General features: G+C 50.5%; 1 protein-coding gene across 2 annotated transcripts; it reads left to right on the forward strand.

Annotated features, from left to right (window-relative positions):
* The first annotated feature begins 513 nt into the window (after positions 1-513).
* MARVELD1 (MARVEL domain containing 1) lies at positions 514-4,867 on the forward strand. Of its 2 annotated transcripts, XM_049855669.1 has the most exons (3): positions 514-2,039; positions 2,554-2,675; positions 3,901-4,867. In XM_049855669.1, exon 1 carries the CDS (start codon positions 705-707, stop codon positions 1,224-1,226), a length of 522 nt encoding a protein of 173 aa, XP_049711626.1. In that variant the 5' UTR covers positions 514-704; the 3' UTR covers positions 1,227-2,039; positions 2,554-2,675; positions 3,901-4,867. The 2 variants fall into 2 exon arrangements, with proteins under 2 accessions (XP_049711626.1, XP_049711625.1); XM_049855668.1 differs by having other exon boundaries at positions 514-2,675.
* Positions 4,868-10,078: the final 5,211 nt, after the last annotated feature.

Raw genomic sequence — 10,078 nt, forward strand, 5'->3', positions numbered from 1 at the left:
GCTTTGGACAGGATGAGTTTGAGGTGGGCGATTGGAGGACATTCCGGATGTCCAGGACAGAATGAATGTCAATTCAAGACCAGCACTGCTCTCCTCCAAGGAAGGGCCGGGAGGTCCCAGCGGGCGCTACGACAGGAGAAAGCAGAAAGAAAAGAGCCAAGCCAGAGGCTGCAGGGCGCTCAGGAAGCCAGCTTCCCATCCGAGGCGGGACTACAGCCGGGGAGGAGCGAGAGCAGGGCGGCCCCAGATGTGGAAAACTTCGCCCAGCAGAGCGCGGCGGAGACACCGGGAGGCCCGCGGCGGGCTGAGGAGTGCGCGTACGCTCCGCCTGGCCGCGAGGACCAAGGAATAAGAGCTGGCAGTCTGGCGCGGAGGGGAAAGGGGGGCGCCAGGGTGGCGAGGGAGAAAGAACGAGATGGCAGGAAGCCGGGAGGAGTGAGTGAGGGGTGGAGACCGAGGAGGGGAAAGGAAAAGGGAGGGTAAGAGGGGTGGAGAGTGGGAAAGAGAAAGCGAGGAGGGCTAGAGGGAGCAGAGAGGGGAGGAAGGGTGGGTAGAAGGGAAGAGGAAGCGAGACAGACTCGGAAGGTAGCGCGGAGGCCGCGGCGGGCGCAGCGGGCACCTCGGCCCGGACGCCCCCGCGAACAAGCGCCGCCATTCCGCTGCTCGGGGCGCCTCCGCCGCCGCCGCCGCCGCGCCCGGCGCCCATGCTCCCGCCACCCCCGCGCCAGCCGCCGCCCCAGGCGCGCGCGGCCCGAGGCGCGGTGCGCCTGCAGCGGCCCTTCCTGCGCAGCCCGCTGGGCGTGCTGCGGCTGCTGCAACTGCTGGCCGGCGCCGCCTTCTGGATCACCATCGCCACAAGCAGGTACCAGGGCCCAGTACACTTCGCGCTCTTCGTGTCTGTGCTCTTCTGGCTGCTGACCCTGGGCCTCTACTTCCTCACGCTGCTGGGCAAGCACGAGCTGGTGCCCGTGCTGGGTGCGCGCTGGCTCCTGGTCAACGTGGCCCACGACCTGCTGGCGGCCGCGCTGTACGGCGCCGCAACGGGCATCATGATCCACCAGACACAGCTCCACAGCTACTGCAACATCAAGGATTACCGGCTGCCCTGCGCCTACCACGCCTTCATGGCGGCCGCCGTCTGCGGCGGCCTGTGCCTTGGCCTCTACCTGCTCTCGGCGCTATACGGCTGCTTCCGCCTCTGCCAGGGCGAACAGGAGGTGGTGTGAGGCCGCCCGCGGCCGTCGCGGGCCCGACCCGGGCGGGGGACCTTCTGGAGAGCGGCGCCACAGTCCTTCCTGCCGCCGCTGCCCCGCGGTCGTGCGCCCTGGCACCCTCCCCTTGCCCTGCCTTTCTGCTGCCGCCCACGCCCAGGAACGGGGACCCTGACACGCAGCTCCCACATAACGGCGGGCCCTGAGGCTAAAGCGCTGCGCGGGACGCGCCCTCTCCAGGGACCTGGGCGGGGCTGCAATCGGAGGGGTGGATGCACACCCTAAGACGGGCCGCCTCGAGGCGAAACCTCGCGGTTCCTGTTCCCTTCCCTACTGAGAGCGAGACGTGGAGAGGCGCCGCGTAGATCCGGAGGAGGCTTCCAAATTGGAACCAGCCTTAGCGCTGCGTGACTGCGCCTTACTCCCGGCCCCGCGGTCAGAAGAGCACCCTTTCCGGGCCCGTCCAGCCTCGGGTGCTGTAGAAGGCCGGCAAGCAGCCGCTGGCGGAGCTGGGGAGAGGCCTCGGCTGGTTCTGGCATGAGTGACGAATTTGGGATTGTGCAAACGTCCTGAGGAGCCCCTCCCGGCACACACCTCGGTACTTTGATGTCTTTGGCTGGTGCCCATCTGCAGAGGTGCGGATGAATGGGAAGGGCCGGCTGTACCCTTGCACCTTCGGAGTCCTCTCACATATGCCTGCCCAGCCTTTGTCTAAACACACAGGTCACTGATCCCCAGCCTCACAGTGATACAAGCCCCTTCCCAGCCTTCCTCTCACAGGCGTCTGCTTCACCGCCCCCCCCCTCCAAATCATCACGGAAAGTTAGGGTGAGTTCCCCCCCTTCTTTTTACATATAAGGACCCCGGATCTGCTCTTGGGAACAGCCAGAACAGAATTAGAACCGGTCTCCGGACTCTCAGTCCAGCGCTGTTTACCTTCCCACTAACCCTGCCCTGGAGATACTCCTTTAAAGGAGGATTTCAAGAGCAAATAGATTTGCCATTGGCGCTATTGCCCTTTGAAGATTGACAATACATTTGTATACCAAAGGCTCTGAGAAGTCCGCTGTAAAAGAAGCACAGGTAACTTAGTTTACAGTATTAATTATCTTGGGGCCTGGACCAGTTTTACCCACCTTAAGATTCCACACAGCCCTGTGCTGTGCTGACCCAAGCCATTGCCTTCGGTCTATGGAGATTTGGGGAGCATGTTCTCTTCCCACGTTCCCTAGCAGAGAGAGGGAGACAGCTTGCCCTTGCCAGGCCAGCGAGAGAGCCCATACACCAAGACCTGGGAGGTGGATTAGAACATCCTTTGACATTGCTTGGGATGGTTTCCCAGTCAAAAGGAACTTCATGTGTAAGAGATCTTGGTGTTGTCCATGAAGCTGGAGGGTCACGATCACCCAAGAGAGGAGAAAAATCTCTGGAGCTGGAGTGAACAGCTGGCCAAGTGTCTGGGAGGTAAGACACTTCTTGCTTTTTTGGAAGGGATCATACACCTTTGACTAAAAAACACAGAGCCCCCTCCTTTTCCAAAAGTTAAAAGGTCTTTATACAGAGGACAGGTTCCCACACGGGCTAGAAGGGTGACATAGTCACCGCAATGTTTAGAGAGTTGTGAAAATTCAATCTTTTGCTATAACCTTCAGAAGTTCTGCTCTATGAAAAAGTTCAATGCTCTGGATTAGAAACTGGAATAGGGGAGGCCAAACTGTTTTTGTGAACACGATTTTAAAGCTTAGGTGTAAAGGCGTTGGGTCCCTCTGTTGTGGTTGTGATGGTGTAGAGCACTTAATCAGTTTTCCATACATCACCATCATAGTACTTATCTAGCCTGGCACTGCTCAAAGTACTTTACATGTATTCATATCATCCTTTCAACAACCCTGTTGAAATGGATTTTATTATTCTCATTTTACCTATGAGAAACATGAGTCCCAAAGAGGTTAAATAACTTGACCAAGGTCTCACAGCTCATAGTGGCAGAACTAGGATTTGAACCATGGCAATCTGGCCTCTTCAGGACCATGCTATACTACAGATAGCACCAGGTACGAGTTGCCTTCTAGTCAGTTCCGACTCATGGCAACCAAATGTGTGTAAAAGTAGAGCTGTACTCCATAGGGTTTTCAGTGGCTGATTTTCCAAAAGTAGGTCATCAGGCTTTTCTTTGAGGGGCATCTGGGTGGACTCAAACCTCCAACCTTTCGATTAGCAGCTGAGCACATTAACCATTTGCACCCGGGCCCCATATTATATATAGCCAAAAAAAAACCAAACCTGTTGCCCTCGAGTCGACTCTGACCCATAAAAAAAAAAAACAGCGTAGAACTGCCCCAGAGGGCCTCAGAGGACCGGCTGGTGAATTCAAACTGCTGATCTTTTGGTTAGCAGCCGAGCTCTTAACTGCTGCACCACCAGGGCTCCTATATTATATATAGTAGGGGATTCATACATGTTAGAGATACTGTTATAGTAATTTTTTTTTCGTTTGGGAAATCCCTGAACATTGAACTCCAAAGGTCCCTGAGTCCTTTGATGTCTCAGTTAGGCTGGAGCCCGCAGCTGGGCAGGTAACTGGTCCCTAAGCTCCAACCACTGGTGTCAGCGAAAACCTGGACGTGGAATTTGCTGTGGCACTTGGGAGTGCCTTGGAAGCCCGGTGATTTTGGTCCTTCTGTTGCAGGCTTCCATGTTGCTGAGGCCATGGAGACTCCCAGAGCTTGGTTGTGCTGATCTCTCCGAGTGCCCAATTTTCCCGGCTTGCAACACCATTCTGGCTCAGGCCAGTGGAAGTTTTCAGAGCTTCGTTATCTGTCGAGGGAGATGGGGGAGAGAGAACAACTTCTGCTCAGCATCTTCCCTTCACACAAGCTTCTACACTATCCATGGAAGAATCAATACGAGGAAGACTCATTTTGCCTTAACCCAAGGAGATTCCTGATTCCTGATTTGGGCACAAGATTCCAGACACCTGGAACTGAGTTCTGTACCCCTGAACCCTAAACAATGGGTTTTAGCCCCAGCTTTTGTTCCTTTTTCTTTTCTGTGTTTAGATCATCATTTAAGTTGCATCCTCAGATCAGGTCCGGCCCCCTGAGAGCCCCCTCCTTAGCCCTTAGCCCAGGGTGCTCTGTCTGTGGTCGGGGGACCTTATTCAGGAGCAGAATCTCCTTGGCCTTGACAGTGCCTTATCCATTCAGATGTGCCTGTAGCATTTCAGCGCATTGTGACTCTTCTAGATGTGCCTTTCCACTTGGCCTCCAGCTGCTTGGTAGTTCCTCTGTCTGCTGGATGTGAGAAGGACGTGTAAGACAGCCCCCACATGCATGCCCTCCTCCCACTTGAGGCCTTGTGCCATACATATGGCCATCTGACCTGGCCCAGACTTTTGGATACTGGTGATAATCTCATAGGCTTCATCCTCTTTGGACACCAGCATCCAGTCCAGCCCGAGATCATGCTGGGTAACTCCCAGCTCAAAAGTCTGGGGCCACGTGCAGACCTGGACGAGAATTTCTACAGTGTTCTACAAAGGCCAAAAGGGAGGGTGGAAGGGTTGAGTGTGGGCAAGGAGGGGGGACCGATGTGCCTATTCAGTAGTTTAGTGTGATTACTAATCTGCTTTTCTGAATAAAATTTGGTTTGTCTGATTTTGGTATTATGCATCTTCTGCTCTGGTCCTCTGCAGTGACGCTCTGTGCTGGGGCCCTATCCTCCCTCCATCTTATTATACCACCCTGCCCTGCTGTCTGCTGCCTTTCTGCCCCCACTCACACCCCCCATCCTGGGACCCAGTCCCTTCTGGGTGGGAAAGAAAGATGAATTCACAGATTGCCAGTGCAGTTACAGGCAGGGGACAAGAGTTGTTGAGGGCAGGAACTAGAGGGAAGAAAACTGCCTGTGTTTGTCCCTGATTGAGACCAGACGGAATTCCAAAGGCTCCTATCCTGGCTGTCAGTGGTCCTTCTCTTTGGGAAGCCCCTCTGCCTGATAGGCAGACCTAGAATGACTATGGTGGTGGAGGCAGAGGGGCCCACTCTAATCCAGCCCTATCAGTTTGTAGAAGGGGAAACTGAAGCCCAGGGTGGGGTGGCAACAATTTGCCTAATGCCACCCAGCATTAGGGGCAGAGTGGCAGAGTGGGGTCTCCTGGCACTCAGGCCCTGGTTCTTCTCTGCCGACCACGGTACCTTCTCTGGTGTTGCCTCCATTCCCCAGCCAGCCACAGCCTGCTGACTGAGATGCCCTGGAACGGGTGTAGGGGCAGTTAGCAGTCATCCTTGCTGGCTCCTTGCCCTCCTAGGCACTGAGTCTGAAGTCTGCAGCCAGGAAATTGGATTCTCCTGGAAGATGTCAAAACTCAACTGGAACATTGCCAGGCTGGGATGCTGTGTGTGCTCAACATGCACTGTCTTCCAAAGCACCCTCTGCAACATGAAAACACACACACACACACACACACTACAGCCCCCTCTTTGTGGTTTGGGATTTCCAGGGTGGAGGAAAATACCACCAGCTGCTGAGGCCCTCCCTTACTCCCCTCTCCCGTCTATTCATGAATTTCACACAAAATAAACAGTATTCCCCTTTCTGCAAAGGCAGGTAAGCCCCCTTGCTCTAATTCAGTTTGTTGGAACATTTTGCAGTTGAAAACGTGCTTTTACTTGCATTACCTCACCTCATCTTCCCAACAGTCTTGGAGATTGGCAATGTCGCTATCATTCAGTAGAGGAAGGAACCAAGCCCCAGTGAAGGGGAGGGCCTTATCCATGGTCACAGTGGCAAGTGGCACTGGGACTGGAACACAGCTGTTCTCTCATACCCCTCGGCAGCCAGTTGCTAAGCCCTGGTACTCCTCTGGCGGAGCCTGTGTATTTAGGTGGAGTTTGGTTTTCCCTCCTGGAGACCAGGTGTTCGGAAGTGGTCTAATCTGACTTTTCCTGTCTAATGCTGGGGCTACTTTGAAATAAGACACTGCTCCTTGGAGACATAATGAGCCCACCTGAGTCCAAGGCTTCTGTGTCTATTTATGTCTATTACTTTTCCTGAAAGGTTTCCGCTTTTCAAAGGGGTAGGCTGGTCAGTGGTGAAAAAGGAGAATTAATAAACCCATCCTGTTCAGGAATAAACGTGAAGATGGGTAGTAATGTAAGGTGTCTGGAAGAGGGGATATGAAAGAAAGATCTGGTAAGCAATATTCTTCTATGTATTTATTGTTTTATTTGTTACAATAGTTATTTGTTTGAAAAATGAAACTATATATATCCATGAAAATATCATAACAATATGTACCCATTGGAAAAAAAAAACCGTACAGAAGTGTATAAAGTCAAAAGAGAAATTCTCGACCATCTCAATCTTATGTCCGAGAGATAAACCACTGTTAACTATTAACTCCCCTTCCTTACGTTTTAATAATTAATCAAATATATATAGATGCACATGTATATACACTCAGACTCTTCTGCAACTTAGTTTTTAAATTTAACAATAGTGTGTAGCTCTAACCCTTTTTGTATGTTTGTATAAACAGTAGTCAGTAACTGCAACAATTCTGTGGGCTTCCTGGAACCTTTGTGACTTTCTTGCATTGGTCAGTTTTGTTACTCTCTTGGCTGCTTCCTACAGAGGTCTTAGTAAAACCCTTCAAAAGGGGGGTAGCTCCTTTTTACAGATGTGGAAACTGAGGTTCAGCGAGGTGAAGTGGCTCTCTCAGGTCTGTTCTTTCCACGCCTGTACTGCCTACAGTAACAAGGAAGGGTGGGGAACTGGGGCAGCTGTATCCCACCCCACAGCCAGCCTTGAGGAGAGGAACCCCAGGGACTAGGGTCAGTGGAGGCAGCTGGAAAGAGGTGAGAAGGGCCTGAGACTCTCTAGGCCCATGGGCAAAGGAAAGGTATGCTGGGGAGATGGCCAGAGCCCAAGAAGGGCACATGGGCATAACTGGCAGGACCTTCTGAGGGACCTGCCCACAGCAACAGCTTCATCAGTCTTCTAATTTGAAAGCTCTTTGCTCTCCTTCTACCATCACCCCACTCCTTTTGAACTGGATTCGGGAGCTCGAAGTCGCAAAGGATGTGACCCCTAGCACTGATGGTGACCACAAGCTAACAAAGGCAGCTCCCAGGCCATTGATGCCTGCATCCCCCTCTTGTAGGACGTAAATACTCCTTCCTGCTATCTACAGAAGTCCTGAAGGGGGTGCTCTGATCCCCCAGCTGTAGAGAACTTCTGAGTCAAGGTTGAGAAGAGGGAAGAAAGGGAAGTAATTTTATTAAGCCCCTACTAAGAGCTAAGAAAATAATGGATGCCTTAGATAACATCTCTTATCATCCTTACAAAGAGGCCTGCTGGCACAAAGCTAAAGTGCTTGGCTGTTAATCAAAAGGTCGGCAGTTTGAAAACACCCAGTGACTCCATGGGAAAAAGAGCTGGTGATCTGTTCCTTCAAAGATTACAGTTGTACTCTGTCACATGGGGTCGCTATGAGTCAGAATTGACTTGATAGCACCCAACATCGTCCTTACAACTCCATGAAATATTAATATCCCCATTTAAAACAAGGAAACGGGCTCAGTGTAGGGGTGGTAAACTGATCTGCCCAGGGAATGTGACTACTTAGGGGCAGAAATAGGATTCAAACTCAGGTCTGTGCAACTCCAGAGCTTTGGTCTGTCCACGAGAACATGCTGTTTCAGGTTTCGACAGCAGACAGATTCTCTCCATTATCCAAAAATGTCATTCACAGCTAGTCTGGGTTTTGTAATTGTCATATCTTTTTTTTTAATACAAAATGGGAAAAAACTTTTTTTTTTTGAGAGTTAAAAAGAATTTCATTGTGCTTTAGGTGAAAGTTTACAGGGCAAATTAGTTTCTCATTCAAAAATTTATACATGTATTGTTTTGTGACATTGGTTGCAATCCCCACAACGTGTAAGCACTCCCCTACTTTCCACCCGAGGTTCCTCATGTCTGTTTGTCCAGTTTTTCTGTCCCCATGCCTTCTTGTCTTTGCTTTTGGGCAGGTGTTGTCCATTTGGTCTTGTATACTTGATTGAACTAAGAAGACCATTTGTCACGTGTGTTACTGTTTGTTTTATAGGCCCGTCTAATCTGTAGCTGAAAGGTGGACTTGGGGGAGGCTTCAGTTCTGAGTTAGCAGGGTGCCTGGGGGGCCGTAGTCTTGGGGAGTAATTCTCATATCTTGAGATGAGGCAGAAAGGACAGACTTACAGAAAGTTATGTATGCTCTGAATCCTAGCAGCATTTCTCTTCCTGGTCTACAATGAATTTAGTTAGACATTATCTCCAAGTTTAATCAGGTCACCAGACTGAAGCTGGCTTTCCTGTTCCCTGGGAGTACTCACTGGAACTTCCTACCTTTCACAATCTTGTCCCGTACTCTGTTCTGTCTCATTTTGTGTTCCTTAGGCGGTTGGCGTGACTGGCTCTGATTTTTAGGTGAGCTAAGCCGGTGACGTCAGAGGTGAGCCCAGTCTCTCTCTAGCTGTCTGGTCAGAGGCAATTTACTAAGCCTCTTTGCGTCTCAGTTTCTTCACATATTAAGTGGGGGATAATATTAGCACCTACCACACTGGGCTGTTGACGGGACTTAATGAGATGATGCACGTCAGGCTCTTAGCAGAGTACCTGGCAGTTTAGTCAATGAGGTTCAGCTTTCAACAGCATAAAGTTGCTGGGAGGATTTCATAAAAATAATGTGTGTGAAATGCATAGCCTAGTGCCTGGCCCACAGTAAGCACTCACAAAAGTGAATTCCCTTCTCCCCCACTCCACCATGGGTCCTTCTCTCCATTTGAAGAATGACAGTCTCACCAGCTGTGGGTTGATCCCTCTTTCTCAGCCTTGTCTTCTGTTCCTTCTTGTGTCCAGACTTTGTTTTCTGAGCTTTCTTGTAAAGACAGCACAAAAGAGTAGAAATTATTGTTGCTTTTTTTTTTTTTTTTTGTCTGAAGGGGAATTTCTTCTCTTTAGAATCTGAGATCCATCTCTACCCACCTTCTTCTTTTTTGTACTTCCCTGATCCAGCTTGTGCGCTCCAAGTAGCACCTCCTTTTGCTCCCCTTTCAGCCTGGAAAGAGCACTCACTGTTCTCTAGTTTTCTGGGAAATCAGCTCCATTGTGAGAGAGTAACTGAACACAGATTCCTAGGTGTCTGCGGTGGAATGTTCCCAGACTTCTCTCATGTGTTTGCAGGATCTCAGATGACGCATTCCAAGCAAAATTTATCCAGGCACAAGGGGCGTTGCCCAGTGACGTTTCCGCACTTGGCTTCTCCTCCAGCTGTGGCATATGGAGGCATTTCACAACTTGTCTTGCTCCACTTCTCTGATAAATGCTGTTGTATTTACTAACTCCTCACTGTCTCCTTCCAGCTGCCCAGGAAGCAGCTAAATTGCTGCATTTTTTTTTTTTTTCCCTTTAAGTTAAACTGATGAACTACCTCAGTAAACTCAATGTAGGATGCCAGAAGACCAAGTGATGGAGTCTTTTCGTACTGATTGTGATAATGATAATAATGATGGCATTTTCCGCCGGACACTCTGCTAACTCAGGACTGAAGCCACTGTCAAAGTCCGCCTTTCAGCCAAAGATTAGACAGGCCTATAAAACAGTAACACCCATGAGGAGTTTCTTAGTACACGAGACCAAATGAACAACACCTGCCCAAAAGCAAAGACGAGAAGGCAGGAAGGGACAGAAAAACTGGATAAATGGACAAGGAAAACTTGGGGTGGAAACGGAAAGGGTGAGAATGCTGACATATTGTGGGGATTGTAACAATGTCACAAAACAATTTGTGTATAAATTTTCAAATAAGAAACTAATTTGCTCTGTAA

This window comes from Elephas maximus, chromosome 16, assembly GCF_024166365.1.
Source record: "Elephas maximus indicus isolate mEleMax1 chromosome 16, mEleMax1 primary haplotype, whole genome shotgun sequence".
NCBI classification, from domain to species: Eukaryota; Metazoa; Chordata; class Mammalia; order Proboscidea; family Elephantidae; genus Elephas; species Elephas maximus.

Coding starts and splice junctions, on each gene's coding strand:
- MARVELD1 (XM_049855668.1), top strand. CDS start 705: ATGCTCCCGCCACCCCCGCGCCAGCCGCCGCCCCAGGCGCGCGCGGCC.